Source organism: Calonectris borealis, chromosome 1 (genome assembly GCF_964195595.1).
Source record: "Calonectris borealis chromosome 1, bCalBor7.hap1.2, whole genome shotgun sequence".
Lineage (NCBI taxonomy): Eukaryota > Metazoa > Chordata > Aves > Procellariiformes > Procellariidae > Calonectris > Calonectris borealis.
This window is the reverse complement of record NC_134312.1, coordinates 98,654,049-98,673,528: the sequence shown is the minus strand read 5'-3', so window position 1 is coordinate 98,673,528 and position 19,480 is coordinate 98,654,049. Positions and strand designations below refer to the sequence as shown.

Sequence of the window (19,480 nt, the reverse complement as noted above, 5' to 3'; positions counted from 1 at the left end):
AGAAATGTCACCCGAGGGCCTAAACGCCCTCCCGCCGCAGGCGGCACCACACGGGGCTGCTATGGTCCTACTCACATGAAATTCAAAATCCTCCCCCTTTACTGTTGATGGCACTGGCTGTGAAGCTTTGCACGTACCCACGGCTTTCTGCTACCGCCCTGTGTGGCGGTACGCTGTTGGGGGTGTGCTCACCTCTTCAGCGTGCACGCAAACCTGCGGGCACTCACGCACACGCAGCCGCCCCGCGTATGCCAGGAAACGGCTGTGAGCTTGGATTCTGGTAGCACCAGAGAAGCTACCCCCAATCCAGAGGGCCAACACCATGGTTTTATGATGTCAACCGGTTAGTAAGTGTATTAGCTGGAGCAGTTTACGTACGGCACCTGACAAGAGTCAACACCACAGCAGAAGACTGAAAGATCAAGATGCGGCAGCCTCAATCCCTTCCACCTACTGTTGCAGCAATTCCCTTTCCCTGACAGTCTCACACTCTGCCTCACGCTGCCTTTAGCTGTCGGGTAAAGCGTTTTGTCCAAAACAATTTCTGGATTTGCTGTGATACACAAAATGGACCCTCTGAGATATATTTTTTCTCCCTCGTGTTATTACATATCTTTGAAGGATAATGCTTTGTGAGCAAGTTCTCTTAACTGCTTTTTACAAATATGTACAAACACATTATTTCCATACTCTTCATGCAGGACATAGAGATGACCAGGTATGCAACACTGAAGTCTACTCTATCATATGCTAGCGAAAAAAAAACCACCAAACATTGCTCTGAAAGATAATTTAGTCAAATTACTAAAGGCTGAATACTAAATACCAGGGGTATATATTTTAGCAGTCCTCTGTTTTGTCTGTAAGGAAGTATTTTTTAAATAAACAGGTATTTTTCATTTGGTGTATTAAAGTTTGCACATGAATCATAGAATGTGTTCATTAATACACAGTAAAACTGCTAATTGAACTATGTATTTGAACTTAATGTATCTGTAAATACATATATTTTAAGTATGTATTTTCACCTAATACAACCAGAATCCATCTCCTTCCATAAATTTGCATTTTCCTTTTCAAGGAAGGGAGCAAAGGCATTTTGCTTTTAGAGCTTTGATATTGAACAACCTTAAAAATAGTGCCATTTCAATAATAGGTTTTCACAAAGCACTCCTGACCTAGGACGGCTCACGCTCAAGGCGGAACACGGAGGACAGGTTTGGCATGCTTTCAACTGTCTTGCAGCTCTGCTCCCCCTTCCTGTTAAGACCACCTAGTACATTTGCCTCTGATGTAGGAGAGACCAGGTCACGCTATTCAAAGCCATAGGTATGGGTTCATAAACATTTTCTCTTGCAATTAAATGTATATCTTGAATTGAAAGAAGGATTATTATGTGGGAGCTCCAACATTTTTCATTGGTGACACTACTGGTCCATATCCCTGCAAGTCTATCTTCTTTAAATCACTACTTTACATTACTTCACTCTCACATTCCCACCATCGCAGCTTGGGACTGCCCAGCAAACCAGCGCATGTGAACTCCTTAAATACCGTTGGCAACCACGGCTGTTTTACAGCTTAGCTTTCCAGGACGGGAAAGCTTTGCAGCACAGGGGTAGCCATTTCACTGAGGTTGGTATGTTCTCAAGGACATCTTTGTGCGTTCGGGGCAGTACTTCACTGTGGTCGTTGAAACTAAACACTGAAGCTGTAGTCTAGAGCCAAAACTATTAGGGCTGAGCGCTGACACGTACTCTTGGTGTTCTTGTCAGGCCCCATCCTGCATTTCCCATCTTTCAAATGACATAAAGAAGATGGAGTGCGTACGACAGGCAGCAGAGTCAGAAGGGGAGCAGGTGGGATGTGCTCTGGTGTGGGAAAACGAGTCTAATTGCCACTGCCTTGGGCAGTAGCCTCTACCAGGAGAGTAGGTCTTAGCAGTCCTCTGCCATCAGATCAGCTAGAAAAGAGGGGGGCTAAAGCTGGAGTGGGGAGAGTCTCAAACCTGCTCCCTTCACAGCTTCCCAAAAGTCTCTGACCTCTTGCCATCACGTTTTAATAGTACTGGAGCATGTAACAGCATCAGGGTACTTCAGTGCTCCCACAGCACAGCAGCTTTCTCACTTGTACACAGCTAGTTTCAGCATCCCCACGCTATGATGTGCAGCATGAGTACAGCCTGGCTCTTGTGGTTAAGATGGTTTCTAGACTTGCAAGCAGCAAAGGACATTTAGACTATGCGGGACGCCAACAGTTCAAAACCAGAATGATAACAGAATGAGGAGATGCATCCTTTCAGCACTGCAGGGTGAGACTTCAGCTGTGAGCATTAGATGCGATGCACAGATACTTGCGGGCAGTAACTGCTAGAAAAATTTTCTTATGGTCCAAAAATCCTTCTCATGCTTTTCTTGAAAAGAGGAGCATTAAATTGCCTGTTCCCTTCCCCAAAACCTCAACCTCTTTCCATCTCCGCAAAACTCTGTAATTTCATTCTGTAATCAGTACCAAACCCTGCAATGATGTACATTAATTGCAATGGCCAGAGGGAACAAATGTGCATTAATAATACAATTTTGTTTTCCACAGACTAAACCCACAAATTATCTAGGGTCTTGTCACTTGAGACTGTTCAAATGCTCCACTTCAAGCATGTGTTTAACTAGCTGCAAAAATGAATGCCTAAGCAGGCAGGAAAAACATCATACTGTTGACATTTTTTTTTAATTCTATATCAAGGTCAGTAGGTTGTTGTATTTTTCCATGTTTCTGTAGTATTCACAGACGAATCACATTCAGCAGTGAGGATGGCCTGACTAAAACTTTACTATCCGTTTTTCCCCACAAATTATATAGCCATATTGATGGCTTGTGCCTCGGTGCAGAGTACAAGCCAATGCCATGGGCAGCCCAGACAATCTAGCAGCTCCAATCCCATTCCCATATCCCTAACTCTCCTGTTTTCAAATACATAGTAAAAAGATTAGCTGTGTGGATCAGGCTGATGCTATTTAAGCACTAAGAGGCATATGGGTTTCAGTGTTGGCCAATTCCAAACATTCAAATGTGTTTTATTTCAATTTTAACATGTGGCGCTCAGACTGCCATATACAGAATATAAAGCCAGAACAATGAACTTTTAAAAGTGCTTTAAAGCAATTGAAAACAAGTTGATAACATCAAGTGCTACCAGGAGCGTAGCCTCCTTCTCCTTACCACGTTGAATATCCTAATAACATGTCCCATTATTCAACAGGGCACATTGCTACTGTTCAAAAGCTTTCAGTTAATGTTTTCAAAATCTTCCATTTCAGTCCAAAATCTACTGTGCCGTGTAAATTCCAAATCCTTACATGCAATTTTTCAGCAGACAATAGATCAAATAAGTTATTGAAACGGCTTCTTTGTCATCTGCATATTTTAAAGGTCACTTTGCTACTGATGAGAAGAAAACTGCAGGATTCACTCTCACAGAGAGAAGCTAATTGCTCACCATTTCATGTAAGTATACTCAGACTCTTCCAAGCTGTTCATTACCATTTTTACCCTGACTGTAATGGAATTATTTAACATTTAAAACCACCAGACACACTCAATCACAAAGCTCTGCAGCCAGATCGCCGCTTCTTCGAGTGCAATAGACCAAATAGCGGTGTTCATTTCCCGTTTTACATCGAGTCAGAAAAACACCGTGACTATCACAGCACTTTTTGCATTTCCTAAGTCTTTTGCAAATACTTTGATGTCTATCATATAATATACTCTTTGTAATATTGACTTCCCCGCTTTTCTCTGTCCACCGCTCATAGCCTCGGTGTCAGTTCATATCAATATAATACCTGCTTCTCTCTCTCACCTTTGTTTGCTCGTTTCTTTAAGCCAAGCCCTGGCATCTGCGAGTCGCCTGTTTGACAATAGTGAGCTATTCAATACTTCATTTACACCACATGAGGGTGTTTCAGGCTGTGTAGGATGCCAGAATTAATCTGGAAGTCCTCCTGTTTGGAAAGGAACCAGGAGGCAAACAGATACATTTTTTCCCACTGATTTTTAATCTTACCGGGGCAACCTGGTACAGGAGACTTTGAAAGGAAAGAAACGAAACATCATACGCTAGAAAACAGATGGAAGAGGAGTTTTAAAGACATAATCTGATGTTCTCTGAAATAAAATAATCTTTGCTGGGGACTTCCCTGAGCTTTGTCTTGTCCTTAAGGAATCATTTTTAATATAATATGATTTTATATTATTTCCATTAAAATCTCCTTAGACAGGATTAAGTAATCATTATCCCCCTGCAGAGCATTTTAGAAGCTTTCCTTGGCTTATTCCTCAAAGTTAATTGCAGAGTCAGGAAGAATTACCTACTAACATGGACAATAAATAAAACAAAATTTCTCCTTCTTATACAGCTTCTTCTGGAGTTTTAGTGTACACAGATCTTTCTAATGTTTGCCTGCTCTGATAAGCGATGGCTTTAAATCCAAAAAAGATTATGTAAGGTAACTAATACCCTGTTCTGGTTAGCAAGTATAATTTCTGTACACAGCTTTTTAAAACAAACACATACATTAAAATGAAGGCAGAGCACTTGACAAGGCTTTCAACACAGCTGCAACGAGGAAAACATCCCCCTAAAAGAGAAAACATTGTGGGTCTGTATTAAGACGGGCTGTTTCCCCAGGAAATCCCAGGTGGCAAAGCCTATTATCAGCAACTGTTAACTAATGAGTCCGGCTCTGGGATTGCCAGGCAGCCTGTACTCTCCCACAGCCGGCTCTCAGGCACCGCCACGCTACCACCTGCATCGCAACAACTTGAGCACACCGTGCAAACTACAAGGGTGCTTCTTAAATAAACAAGCCACACTTAATTAATTTGCAGGACCAAAAGGTGCCTTGTAAGAAAAGCCACTGCAATGCTGTTTAAAAAATACGGGTGATTCAGAGCCAGACAAAAGGTAATTCAGGGTACAGGTACAGGCATGCCAGTACCAGGGCATCCTCTAAACTCACAGCTCTCCCCTCTGCTGTCAGAGAGGTGGAAACCAGGCAGAGGCTCCTGCCCCACACAACCCCACAAGGGCTGGCAGCCTTTTCCCTGCCCCTGGTTAGTGGGGCCCAGCACCACCTGGATGCAACAGCCAGGAAGACAAACTGTGGAGTGCTGGGAAAAGTCACTCGCTCCACTGAAGTCCCCAGGCCCTGCCACCAAGTTCACTGAGCATGTTAGTAGCTGAAAACAAATTTATTGCTTTTATTCTTCTTTCCCCCCCCGGACCATTTGCTCTCTTGCCAGAAGCAGATGAAAACCACTTGTACATAAAACCACCTTGCTGCTTAGCCTTCCAGTGTGTTGCTTTTACAGCTGCATAACGCAGATGTTAAAGACCATATACAGCAGGCCCAGAAAAATTCACAGTATCACGTGTTACATGTGACCTCAGATTCTGACTCAGGTCTGCTTTACAGGTTTCATTGTGTCATGGATTTGCATTTAGCAACGTAACGCTCAAGCCTCTTTTAAAAAATCTTTTGTATACCCATACAGCAGGCTATGAACACCTTACTCTTATAGAAAAGCTTGTATCTGACACTCCCATAGCCATCTTCAAGCATCTGATAACTTAAACTTTAATTTGGGCCAAATTCTTTGAGGGTTGACAGAACCCAAGTCCAAGCTGAATGATTTAAGCCCACATACTGGGGCGGCTGGTGCCAAAAAATAATGGCTTGAAAGGGTTTTTTTTCCCTCTTTAAATTAAAGGAGGGGACAATGTTGAACCTAGTCACAATTTTTGAGTCACTGTATGTTACATGCTTATCCTGGTGAGGAGCAAGTGAAGTCAAACAGAAATATAAACTATTCTACGCTCAATTCAGCTGCAGGAAAAATGGAAAGATGGGGGCTGGCGGGTGGGGATTTTCTCTCCCTCCTCCTCCGCCCAGGTCCCACACGGCCATGCCCAGCGGCCATCGACTCACGTTCCCGCTCTGGAGCTGGCAGGGGCGGGCAGGAATCCGCCTTGTCACCCCCAGCACCCCCCGCCGCGCCTCCCGCCGGCTCCCCGGCGGGGCGGGAACGGGCGGGGCGGGCAGGGGCCCCGCTCGCCGCCGGCTGCGGTGCTGCGGCGCCACCTGCTGGTCGGCGGCGGGAGCGCGACTGCCGTGCCCGCCGGTATTTCCCCATTTTGGGGTCGGGGGTGTCTGAGGAAGACCCCCTGGAAAGGCTGAACGTGCTCCCAGGCGGGAGTCACCTGGAGATCTTTACACTGCTGATCCGGATTTGTGGAAGCAGCAGCATCCTTCAGGGATGGATGGGCCGGGGAGCGGGACAGCGCTCCCGGTAGCTCTCCTTGCAGCCTGGCTCCCTTGGCAGGTAGCGGTGGAAGTTGCACCAAGCCCGAACACTTCTCAAGCAAACCTTAGTGTCGAAGGGAACATCTCTAACACGAAGCAACTGAGGGGATTAAAATATCTGAGATGATAAAATAACCCCTCTTCGATAGGTATGCAACGGACAGTCACCCTCATCTAATGACAAGGAAGGAAATCCTGGCTCTCCGCATCCCTCCCCAGCTGGTTCTTTTCTGGTTTCTTTTTTTGAAGAACAAACAACCGCCTTCTTTTGCAGTGACTGATAGTATGACAAAAGTTAAACTACTTTGCTTCTACAAACCCATACAGACAAAAACCGCTCAAATTAATATTGAGTCTTCTGTGCATGCCTTCTGTGTAGTTTTTAGGGAAGGAAAATGTTTTCTGTTGAGGACAGATATTCCCTTGGTGATGGATTTAGAGCTGCTTGTGCTATAAGGTAAATAACACTACCAAATACTTTAAAAAGGTCTGTCAAACTTTCTTTCCGGTAAGTCAGTCATTCATTCATCTAAAGTCCTGGGAAATACGATGCTCTGAACCCTGATACTCATCGACCAGTGTTTAGCAGTAAATAAGGCAAATCCCATTCCTAAATCAGAATACCAATTTTAAGGTTGACATGACTGAATTTTAGTTGATTTGCATTAATTACAGAAATACCATTGTGGTAACAATGCATTTTCAAATAAGCTTGGAGGGACAGTTTCTTGGCTGGCTGAAGGTAATGTAAGACCACACTGCTGCCAAAAGCAGTGTTCCTGCTGCATCTCTTGTGCCTTGCATTAGTGATCACGCAGCTGCTGACCTGGCTGAGAACTGTGCAGCGGGCTGAGCTGATCCCACCCTCGGCATGGTCATTTAATCACTAGTGTCAATGCAAAGAAATACGCAGCCCGGGCAGGAGAGGGGTAAGTCTGGACTGTCCCTTCCACAGGCTTAAGCCACCTGGGAAAGTACCCCTGAGGTCTTGCAAAATGTAAAGATAGTAAATGACAGAAGCTCATTGAGAACAAAGGAGAATAAAATTATTATATTCCTTTTTTTCTTCACATGTAAATATAATTTCAGAAAAGCAGACTCAAAAGTAATTATTGTTTTGAAGGCACAGCACTTCCAAAAGGACTGGCACTTTCTATTATCTTGGGGTCCTTATTAACTGCAGTCCTTAAGTCTCTGGTCCACAGGTGGCTTGTAAATGAGCCCAAAGCTGACTCTTTCTTCTGGCTTCACCATCAGCGACTGAGTCTTCTTCACGAACACTTCCACCAGATGGGCACAGTGCCCTATCACCTCACCAACCCCTCCCCGTGATCCTGTGCTGCAACCCCGGTGACGACAAATGCAGGCTATTTTCTTTCCGTGTAAGGTGCTGATTATTTTTTGTTTAGTTTCACAATGATAGGAAATTATATATTGGGTCATATTAGTCAATAGTGGTATAGTAAACAGTAATAATTGTAAGAATGGCTTATGTAGGTATCAAAAAGCTTGTGTTAAGCCAACGTTTCCCGTGTAATCGTGGTGTCCGTACGGCAGAGCTGTCGTCTCTATACACTTAGTAAAAACAAAAAGCACACTCTTCAGGCAGGCTGGCGGAGTGATGTGTTAATCTGCTCCCATTAACAAGACAGCAAATTCCCAGTTGATCACCCAATTCAAATTAAGCACATGTAATCTCACGGTGACACTCACAATGGTGTTAACGTAATGCATACATAGAGATAGATGGGATGAAGTAAGTGTCCTCAGGAGTGCTCAGCTTCCAACATTAATGTCATTTAGGCGCTCTGAATTTTAACGTGGGTCATTAACACCAAACTCCTGTAATCACTGTTTTAAAGACAGAGCCTTTTAGCTGTGGCAGTCTTCTGCGCACTACACAAGGGGTGTAGACGATGTTACAGGTTTTCCAGTTCATGGCAAGATGGGGGAGTCCCAGTCTCCACCATGGAGGTGTACTTTATTGGAGGTGGCGGTGGCTTGAAAGACGGAGGTCTGTTCATACTGAAACAGAAGAGAAAAAACGTGCTATCACACAAAAGCCTTATAAAAGACTGATGTAAAATGTTCACAGGAGGTGGTAGATGGACACTAAATCATTATAAGAGCACCTGACATTTGCTTTTACATACTGCAACTTCCCTGTTTCTGTTCTACAACCCCAATGCACCTGCTGGTATTCATTCGGTTTTCTCAGCTCCCACCTCACAATTCTACTTTATTCATGCTTCAAAAAAGCAAATCATGGTCCTGGTGAACCATTCAAAACCCTTGCAGAGATCTTTTGCTCACGCAGCTCCCTGAAGGTATATTTAAAGACTCATAACTTTTTTTGTCACTTTATAGGCCAAGATAAAAGTCCCGTCCCAAGTCAGTGAAAAAAAGCAATCCCATTTTTACTTTTGATATACAGGATTTGCAGTCATATTTCAAAAGGGTTTTCTAGAGCCGCAAATGATTCATGATCACCATGATTTTTCAAACATTTTAATAATGCCAGTACGATTAAAAATAATTGGCTCTTAGATACTGCTTTCATCAGTAGATCTCCGAGTGCTTTAGTAGGGAATTAAATTTTGGTAATAATTACAAACTCAATGCTTCTTTGTCTGCGATTAAGTTTCAGGTAGCCTACTTTCACGTATGTTATTCACAACTCAAATAGTCTGTATTGCCCTAGAAGTACAATTTCATTAAAACTTGTCCTCGAGTAACCGTGCAAAATGAGAGAGCAAAAGCAGCTGGCAGGGAGGCTAATAGAAGTGGGAGGCTCTGGGGAAAAAAATCGACTTGTATTCTTCCCTCAAACCCTGAAGCTGCACCGAGCTCTTTTTTTAAAGTTTATTTTATAGATAACCCACAGAACAGGTGAAAGGACTGAGAACGCTTCACATTTCATACCTCTGTATGGAAAAACAGCATTAGCGATCCATGTACTTAAAGGTCTTGTGCGCTATAGGTAGTCTCAAATGAAAATGTGTAAATCCAAACAGCTGGGTTAGAGTTTGTGCTGTCCCCTGTGCCACCCCTCCCGCCCCTGCGGTTCCCCTCCCTAGCACTTACATCTCTTTCTGGTACTGACACCATTTCCTGATGCCTAAAGCTATTAGAAAACTGCAGAAGAGGAGCAGGACGGCTACCACTGTCGGCCAGGGGAAGCGACTGGCTTTCGTGTTCCTCACGCCGCCTGGAAGGGACACACAAGATGGAGCTCAGCCAAACGTCCTCGGGGAGGAGGGAAATCCGCGCTTGCTGCCTGTGGCTCGCTGCTCTGCCCAGGGACGGTACTGGTGACAACCCAGGCCCAAATCAATCCTGGACTGCCAGGTTCCCAGGCTGAGGATCCCAAACTCTGAGCATTGCGGCTCTAATTTGTGGACTTAAACCACTTTTGTTCTGACTGGGTTTGCAGGCTGATGTCAGCCACCCGTTGGTTCACACGATGAGATTATTCAGGCACAGCCCAGCAAGCATTTAATCTGAAAACCAATGGTTTTCTCTGTTCCCCTGCGAGCTTCTCCGAAAAGAGGAACCGTGTCATTGCACGGCCTGGGCACAGCTGCCCGCCCCAGCCCTCCTTCCCACCGGCTTATTTTTCGTGCTGCTGACACCAAACCCTGCTGAAATGTCTGGCCAGGGGTGCAGCCGCCTTTTGGGGTGGGCTCTCGCTGGCAGCACAGCCTCCCCACCTCGCCACAGCTGCCTCTCCCCACCACGGTGCTGGGATCCCCCTACTGCCCCCTCCTGCACAAGCCACCCTCGGGGGTGCTGGTGGCCAAAAGAGGTGCCCTCAGGGTCCTGGCTATGGGGAGGAAGGAAAGGAGGAGCACAGTCCTTCTTCAGCCACCCCGAAGGATGCAGCAGTGGGCTGGGTGCCAGAGAGGGCTGGAGCACAAGTGTCACTGGGCAGTACCGCCCCAGTGTCACCTCCCGCTGTGCTGGCATCACGACCCTTTGCAAGGTTGGTCCTACTGACACGTCACCCAGCCTGGGTCTTAGCCACAGCGGCAGCCAGTGCCGCAGCCGGGCACCAAGTCCACCACGCTGCATGAGCCTGGGGTGTGGGAGTGTGACTGGCCAAATTTTGCTGCTGAAAGAAAACATGTGCTGGGGTGTTGCTTGCAGAGGCAGGGAGAAGGCAGGAGTGCCAAAAGCCTGCGACAACCTGTGGTGTAGGGATGCAGCTGCCGTGACTCCATCCCTTTTCCCTTTTCTGAAATTCCTTGGCCAAATTTACACGATGCTCCAGGTTTCGTGCTTCTCTACTTTTCTTGCTTACTGCAATGGCACACTGAAAGAAGGGGATTTGTAGGATGGTATCTCACCGGTACTATTGAGCAGACCACTGGTAGTAAAGAAATCTTTCCCCTTGGTAAGTGAAATTGGCTGGTTTGTGATGCTGAAGGACAGGTTACCTGAAAGGATATGGGCACAGAACATTTTTACTAATTTGTTTGGTTTTTTTGTTAATGAAGGTTGTGTTTAGAAGCCACCGTTATTCACCCTGCTGAGGCTGGAAATCAAATTCCAGAATCCGGGTGTCAAACTTCACTTTGGGGGACGCCTACATTTTTGGCCTACAACCCAGTGTTAGACAAAAAATGTGCTTTTATCAAATTAAAGAATATTAGAAGAGAGAAGGAAAGACTATTAGAAAACACCTATTAAGACATTCCAGCAAGCCAGCATTGAGCTGCACAGCGGTCTGGGAGAATGATAAGCTTTTTGCCTCTTTGATGGTAATGAAAAAGCTTAAGATATTAAGTGGCTTAACAGCAACACAAAGAGTCTGCCTCTGCCATGACTGAGTGAAACCTCAGTCTCCTCTGTCAAGCACTGTGTCTGAACCACAAATGTCATCTTTTATCTGTTTGTAGACAGATATTTTCCCTTTCCTAATACAGCTAAGCTACCTACGTTTGAGATCAGTGCTGCCTAAGGATACATTCCCATTTTTTCTAGCCATCTCCATGTTCGTGTCTTCCGAAATAATAGCTAAAATACGTGACTAGACAAGGGCACAGCTTTTCCAGAGCTGCCATGGCACTTACGATGCACCAGGGTTGTATTCTCGGAGGAGAGCGTGGCATTCCTGAGGCTTTGCGGGGGTTCAGTGGTGGAATTGTTCAAATCTGGACAAAAAGAAATAATATCCTTCAATTATCTTACAAGCCTGTACGTGACTGCTTCATTAGGTTTAACTGTGGCTATTTTATACCCTTTGCTTTTCTCTGGTGCAAACAATAAATGAAATAACAGAGATACCTGAAAGTCTCTAGTACAATTGCTGATTTATAAATCCAAGGAAAAAAATCCATTGTTTAAATGATGTAAACTAGTAACCGGACAGAGCCAGGAAAATCTCTTTCTCATGAGATGCTGGTTCTGACTGAAATTGAGCACTCAAGCATGTGTGTGTGTGTGTGTGTGTGTATATATATGTATGTATTAAAAAGCCCTACCAAAATCAGTCCAATGTTAGGGCACCCTAAAAACTCACTGAGAGTTTTGGACATTAATTTAGTTCAGTTCTTCTTTTCTCCTTGTTTATTAGGTGTTTAATTTTATGGGGATAAGCATGGTAGATCTGGCATTTTAAAAAGTTATATTAAAAAAAAGGACATACACTTAGAGATCCCATAACACTGCGCTCTATACAGCATGCCGTCGAGCACTACTTATTATTATTTACGTAATGGCTTGTGTTAGAGCCTCAGAGGATTGAACTGGTAATGGTAATCCCTGTTGTACGAGCCCGGTGGCCCTGGGAGGGCCCCGGGAAACACATCGGTATGCCTCAGCGGGCGCACCGCTGCCCCTGCGCTCTGAAATTGCCCTCAATTACAGCCGCCGGACTGAGGCCCCTTGAAGGCCATGGCTCAGCTGGTGGTCAGTGGGCACGGCCGTAGGGAAGCCGATGAGTGGTGCAACGCACCAGGCACCTCCTGCAAATCGTAGTGTAATTCAGCACGCTTTTAGCAAAAATTGCAACCAGCAAGCTGTGCAAGAGCAGGATTGTGAAGCTTTAGAAGTCGTCACAAGGTTTCAGTCTAAATGTATGGTTGTGGGTTATACGCTGGTAAATAAGCACCAGAGTGCTGCCAAAAATATATTCAGAAAATAGAAAGCGGCTGCTACATTTGCGCTTCAGCCAAAAAATGACTGCCATGCAAACACAAAAGTGCATTGACAGGTCCTGCCTGTTCTGAAAGCACAAAGACAAACCAAGATGTGAAAAAAGAAAATAACTTCTGGCTTTCTGCTGCTAAGCTGACATTTTCTAAAGGGAAAGATTTGTGAAAAAATGTCCACGCCTAGGTTTTTTTTTATTGATTTATTGATCTTTAATGAGGCCGCCTTTCGATGTTCTATTAGCCAGCCTTTATTGCCCCACATTATCTCATGATTTCATTGCTGCTCTGTGATTCTATTTAGCTTCTTCAGTAATTTATTTCATCTATAAACTACCCTCAGTACTCACTACATTTGCCTAGCAACTCTCTCAATTTTAATATTATTAAATTAAATACATCTAATAAAACCAGGATACTCAAATGCTTTCCGTTCCTCTTTTGCTGTTGCGAATCCTTGACAGCTTGCCTTGACAGCAAGTCTTTATCTTTTAACTCAGTGCAACTCAGCAGGGGAATTGCTTTTGTGAAGTACTGAAAAGCTGGTACAGATTACACCACCCAACTTTTGGCCTCTGCTTGGACACAACTTTTCCACGTTTAGTAATAATTTCTGTATGGCGATGCGATGACTATCAACTAGCAGCTGAAAGTAAGCACCACAGAGCTATCTTCTTGGCAAAGGCATCACAAACTGAGGACCACGTAGAGCCGAGTACCTGCTGCTGTGCTTTTTGCAAGATACTCCAGATCCCTCTAGATTTGTAACCCAACGCTCGCTAAGTTGGTGCCACATTTGCAGCACCTGTATTTAGCCACATTTAGCTACATAACTCCCCTGTTAACAGTCCTATGAAGCAAAGGAGATGCGTCATCTACTCACATGCTGTCGTCAAACTCTTATGGAATGCTGTGGCACTGGTATAGCTTTTTGTCTCTGTGGCAGAAATCAGTGCTCCTGCGGAAAAACACACAAGCTTGTAAAAATTGGACCCTATCACTTGTTCTTCATTTTCCCCTCTTTCCTCACTGTTTTCTGACTAAAGAGGTCAAGGAGTTGTAACCTACTACCTGAGATGCTGACTTCCCTCAGACAAGCACCACAAAATTCTGTGTCTAGTCTGTCACAAGCTAGAAACTCAAGAGGAGTTTGGTGAGATGATGGATGAATAAACTTTGAGAAAACATATGGGGCATTTAAGCATGCATTTTTGGATTTCAGCTGAGTTTCAGCTGAAACTCAGTAGTTCTGAGTGCACTGGCTTGTTTCGACCTGAAGCCAATAGACTGCAATGAACAAATGTACATAAAATTTAGACAGGGTTTCACCAGCTCCAATGAGACAAAACTGTTTTCCCAACTAGCAAAAAGAAGTTTTGAAGAAGTTAGTGTACAGGAGTCACACCTGTGATGCCTGGTGCCAGATACCAACTTATTTAACATTTTCCTTTAATCTTTTTTTGAGTGCTAAGTATTCTAGAGCTGAACTAGCTATTTATCTGATATTCAAACACAGACAGATGGTGGTTAGGAAGTAGACCTCTATTTTCCCAAGAGGACTATTTCACATTTACTAAAAAGAGTCCGTCTTTCCTAACACCTGTCTCATTTTTGGAAAGATACCATTAAGCCATCTGAACAAACCTAAGAAGGTGAAATGCAGCTGTAACACAGCTTTCAAAACCTGAGCATCCCTGGGCTCAGAGGCGGAGCTGTCGTGGAAGCTAAGCAAAGACCAGGCTGCAGTTTTAACAGCCTTGGTTTTGTCTCCCCTCCTCCTTCTCCTGTCTGTATCTGGGCACTCTTCCCTCTCATCAATTCCCAGCTGTCTCTTGGATTTTCATTAAAAACTTGCAACATAACAGGAACTGAATCAAACCCCTTTTTACAATGGCAGACATGGACTTGGAGTCCTGACTTGGCTGCAGCCCAAAGGATCTGACCAAGAAGCTGATGGTGGCACCGGTGTGGGAACCAGCAGTGAGCCAGAGAGGAGAAGCACTAACCCATGCTCAGCACACCATGACTACCACACGCCAGGGGCATTGGTTAAAAGGCAGATGTTTCCTGGGCTATTTACAGAAGAGAAATGTCTCAGCTCTGGCTTACATTATAACTTTGACCTTGTACCTTCTCAACCAGTATAATCCAGCGAGGAGAATCCTCTCTGTTCACGTTGTGTATTTATAGCCTTTGTCATTAAATTGTTTGTTGAGACAGAAGGGCTTTCAGTCCACTTGGACAAGCACTTTGCTGCCCAGCTGACACATGCTGGGCAAGTGTCTCTACTTTGGGGATGGGGAAGGCAGCGTCAGAAGCAGCAAACTTTAATTTCAGTGCCGCTGCAATCTGTGTTCCTGCCCTGGCATATCTTGGTCTAGCCTCTTCATGCCCCAGGACTTTATATTAAGCGATTCAGCTCCCAAACAGCGGTCTGCTGGGGCAGGACAAAGCCTTGTGTTCAGCGTCTTCCCCCAGTATTATCCCACATACTGCCCATCGCATTACTTGCGCATCTCTGGGTAAGTACTGCAATAGCATGGTATAAGTTACTTTAAGGGAAGATTGCAGGATTGAATTACAGAGCTTAAAGAGGAATTTCAATGCTCCACATTGAAAGTTCGTGAAAGTTAGTCTGTTGCAATTGATTTTTTTTATTTGGGAGAACAAGGCTGCCGCAAATACCAAGGGCCAAATTCACTCTTGCTGGCCGCTGCTTCATTGATGGATCATTGCCGAGCTAAAGCTTTGGTGCTGCTATGGAGGGGAAGTCGGCGTTTGACAACGACTTGCCTCTTCCTCCTGCTGCCCGCGCTGCTGTTTCGCACAGGCTGTTTTGTCTCCGAAATAGGAGCATGTGCCATGCCTGCGTTTATTCAGGCTGCGTGGCAGCAAGGGCACACCTTGCTGCTGGTGAGGGCAGCCCCAACGCCCTTCTCACTGCTGCTTAAAACCTACCAGTCCTACAGGGATCAACAGCTGGGCTTCAAAACGGAAAGAGACTTTAAGGAAAAAAGTGTTTGCAGACAGGCTGTGCTGCGAGAAAATGCACTCTGCTGGGACTGGTGGGCATCAACCCTTTATTTTGGGATCAGAAGGTGGGAGGTTCACAGCTTAACCTGCTCTCGATTCAGGCTGCTGCCGTGCTGTCGAGCGCGTACCAGCCGCAGGTGCACGTACCTCTCCCCGGGGAAGTGAGGTTAAACCCTTCCAAGTGAGTCACCCTGCCCTCCACCAGCCACAGTGTCACCAGCCCAGAGAAGAAATCACCGAGTTGAGTCATCTGCTGTAAATACTTTGTTTATCGGTGCTTTGTATTTGTACTCCTGTGCTCCAACGTTTGGGTTGCACTTTTTCTAGCTCTAATGTCATTCTATTTTTGTATGACATTTAATTAAAGAGATACAAGGAATAAGTGTTGTAAAAATATATATTCGATGTCTATTCACTTGCTGAAATTAGTGTATATATCCTGAACAGAGCATTAAAAAAGATGAAATAAAGACAGCATTTTCTCATATATTTATTTTTGAACTGTGGACTTCCTACTGTATAATGCACTAGGAAAAGGGCTTCAGTGGGCATTAAATTGTTTGCTACAAAAAATTCAAGCTGGTTATTGTGTTTATGTATCTTTCTCCTACGTTCTTGAAGCAATAGAGAAAACATTTTGGCTGAATTGATTACCTTGTGTCGTGGAAGCAGGAGCCAAGCTTGCTTGACTTGTGAAATCTAGAGAGGCCAAAGATGTCGACTGATGCTCTAAAGACAAACAGATTACACGGTATCACATTTAGTCGAGAGGATCTTTTAAAAATAGTATTAATAAATCATAAAAGAAACAGATCAAAAAGCTTGCAGCAGCTGTTGGGTCAACGCGGACTCTGGGCAGAAATCCCACTGTCAGAGTTAAGGTTAAATGCTCAAAACACATCCCACAAATTCAAGGGGCAATCAGAGACGGTTGACTTTATTAATGCAGACCCTTTCACATGGGCTAGATGTGTGCGTTATTTATTTAAGTTTTTATACACAGGGTTCAATTTAACTGCTGTGGGGTGGATTATGCACTTGGTGGTGGTGCTCTCCTGCCTAGCCAGGGCCTTGCCAGAAATGGTTCTGACAATGCGCGGCAGCTGTATAAGCCCAGGAGGTTGCCTGCTCTTGCGGGTTTTCCTCTCAATTGCTGAAGATAGTTTTATATAGTTATCTATATGCATGCTCCGGTAAAGCAATGGTATTTATCTTATATCATTAATGAATGGGAATGATGCACTACTATTGGGTCAAGGAAAAGTCACGGGTTTAACTTTTCTATCATCACATGCACCTCACTGTCATAATGGGACAAACTTATTCACAGTTGTATAGGGGGTTTTATTGCATTTTATAAAAAGGCATGAGAATAATATGTGATATTCAGCATGCCATTTTACATGCTGTCCTAACATGACAGTTTTAGCAGGATTTGTTTCAGATCTCTTCATAGCTCGCAAATTCCCATCCAGCAGCACAGAGGTACCATCGATACCAGAGCGCACTGACCTTTCCCTGGCGTGCCTCTGGCTCTGTGTACATGACATTTAAGCACAGGTCAAGCAGAGATCATACATCTATTGACTGAGTAATAAAGAAGGCTTTTTTTTTTTCCCCCTCCTTACCTGAGGTAGTCATGACAGCTGATGGAAGTGCTGAATTCCCAAGGTCTGTAACAAATCAAAGCAAACACTTTTACTTAGGGTGAGAAAGGTGTTTATTCTGCTTTAGAAAAGTGGGTCATTTGAGGGTTCAAGAGTGAAAGAGAGTGCATCACACTTAATTTCCACATAGTCTTTCAATGCACAACCAAACCAAGTGGTCCGGTGAGAAACAAGAAGCATCTGAGGTAACTGCTGTGAAATCCCTAGGGAAACAAAGGTTTGGGGGAAGAAGGTTTGGAGCCCCGAGCACCTCCAGTCTGCACCTCTACTCAAAAAGCAGAAGTGAGTTACATGGTTTTATCCCATACAAACAGAGGCACCTTATTGGCATGCAGGTTGAAATAATATATATGACCCAGTGGTGGCACCTGCATAGCTCCATCCATGAGGCATTTCAGAGACTGCAACCCTGACAGGAAATTTCAGGGACACTTTGCACTGAAAAGTGCTGACCGAGTCCTCAAAGGAGAGAGAGAGGGATTTATTCCTTGTAATTAAAGGACTGTTAACTAGCCAGCCAAGCACAGCAGAGACACCATCCTGCCCAAGCAGTATTTACATCCTGAGTAAGAGTTGTCTCACTTTTTTTTTTGCCTAGGAGGTGAGGCAAAGTACCCCCTGAGTAGGTTAGGAAGAATGATTAAATCTCCCCAAAGGGCTCCATGAAGGAGGTGAACCATGAAAGCTCACACACCCCATTAGAAGAACATATCTGGGAAGGCAGCCCAAGTACCTCTGTGTAGTCAGGCATGTTGGGAGGGTATTGGAGTGACCCTCTGTAGACAGGATCTTAGCATAAGTAGATAATCATCAACTCTCCAGCTGCTTTCTTTTGCAAGTATTTGTACTTCCTTTGACTATTTTGAGAGTTGCTTTTCCATTTGCACTTCATTTTAGCCTCGCCTGTGCTAACAGGGATTTCGTAGTAGCTGGCTGACATAAGAGGATCCCTCACCAAAGATGCAGCGGATCTCAAACCAGGATAGTGGGTCACCTCGAGGTGTGCCCAGCTCCCAGTACGTTACTGCAGAGCGTGCAGGGCGAAGCAGAGTGGTGACCTGACGCAAGCTGCAGGGGCTGCTTTGAGAGATCACCTGCAGAGGCCAGCAGAGGAAAATTCTCTCTCAGGGACCTCCGGTACCTCGGATGGCTTTCTGGTGTCCCATAGGATATTGGCAGAACCCCCAGGGTCTGCCACAACCTGCACTTGCAGAAGCAAGCTTACACAGAAAATGACACTTCTTTCCATGCCGTTTGTCTACAAGCGTTTCTCTGATGCACTCACGTAACCCACCGCTGCAGTGCAGCTGCCTCCTGTGCAGAGCAGAGCAAGCTGCCCCAGGAGAGGCGTCTCCAAAGGGCTTCAGCTGAGGCGTGGGGGGAACGATTTATCCGTCTGCAATAAGCTGATAATAAGACAAACTTGCAGGGGCAGAGCACAGATTTACCAAATTTACACAAATTAAGAAACATCCCATCAGTTCTTTAATTAGGCAAAAGTGTTGAGAATCTTGGCTGTGTACTTAAGCAGAAGGTAGAACCATTAGTAGGGCTGTTATTTTTAATTATCAGTTCAGTGTGAAAGAGCTATATTCAAATGCCAGCTGAAGCATCAGAAATAACATTAAGGGCCCCTCAATGCTGGAGTTTAATTATGCTTAGGCTTAATTATGATGGATTACATCACCAAAATATGTTTATTGTATTTTCTCTGAAGTCATAGCTGCAGAAAGAAGTACCTTACTACCCATCCAGAAACAAGTCGGCAAACCATTTCTCCAACAACTTTAGGAATTTATAGACACACCTCTAACATAACCCAAATTATTTCCTTGTCTAATTTATCCTACCTTCTGCAGCCATGGTGGTAAAAGCTTCGGATGAGGCTTCATTAGACTTATTGTCTGTGAAGAAAAAAAAAGAAAGATGAAAGCAGTTCTTAAAGTAGTTAGGCTGTTATAAAGGCTGAAAATTTAGTTTGGAGTTTGTGTCATACTGTGCATTAGTATGACACCTTCACAGAACATAGCTGAGAATTAATTTAATTCTTTCCTTTCTGTCACATCTAAATACATTAACATTTTTATACAGAGTGGATCTATCTTAGCGTTAGTATACCCTGCAGGCAAGAATGTAGACTTCTTTAATTGACGGCTCTCCAATTTGAATACACCTCTACAAAACTGCAAATTGGGTGAAATGAGTCATTTTGGAGAAAAATGATCATTTATCTCGCTTCCCTCTGAAGCTATATTTCCAGGGGAGT

At 44.4% G+C, this 19,480-nt stretch overlaps 1 protein-coding gene across 4 annotated transcripts in view; it reads right to left on the bottom strand.

Moving 5' to 3' along the window:
* Positions 1-7,194: 7,194 nt before the first annotated feature.
* Positions 7,195-19,480, bottom strand: part of CD96 (CD96 molecule) — a 28,772-nt gene continuing 16,486 nt past the window's right edge. The window contains exons 8-15 of one of the 4 annotated variants that reach the window (XM_075169013.1): positions 19,065-19,118; positions 17,176-17,220; positions 16,202-16,276; positions 13,398-13,472; positions 11,435-11,515; positions 10,709-10,798; positions 9,447-9,570; positions 7,195-8,387 (exon numbers count right to left, since the gene is read on the bottom strand). In XM_075169013.1, coding sequence (XP_075025114.1) covers positions 8,282-8,387; positions 9,447-9,570; positions 10,709-10,798; positions 11,435-11,515; positions 13,398-13,472; positions 16,202-16,276; positions 17,176-17,220; positions 19,065-19,118 — 650 coding nt within the window. In that variant the 3' untranslated portion in view covers positions 7,195-8,281. Of the gene's footprint in view, positions 8,388-9,446; positions 9,571-10,708; positions 10,799-11,434; positions 11,516-13,397; positions 13,477-16,201; positions 16,277-17,175; positions 17,221-19,064; positions 19,119-19,480 lie in introns of all 4 variants that reach the window. The other 3 variants (XM_075169003.1, XM_075169021.1, XM_075169032.1) reach the window with 3 other exon arrangements.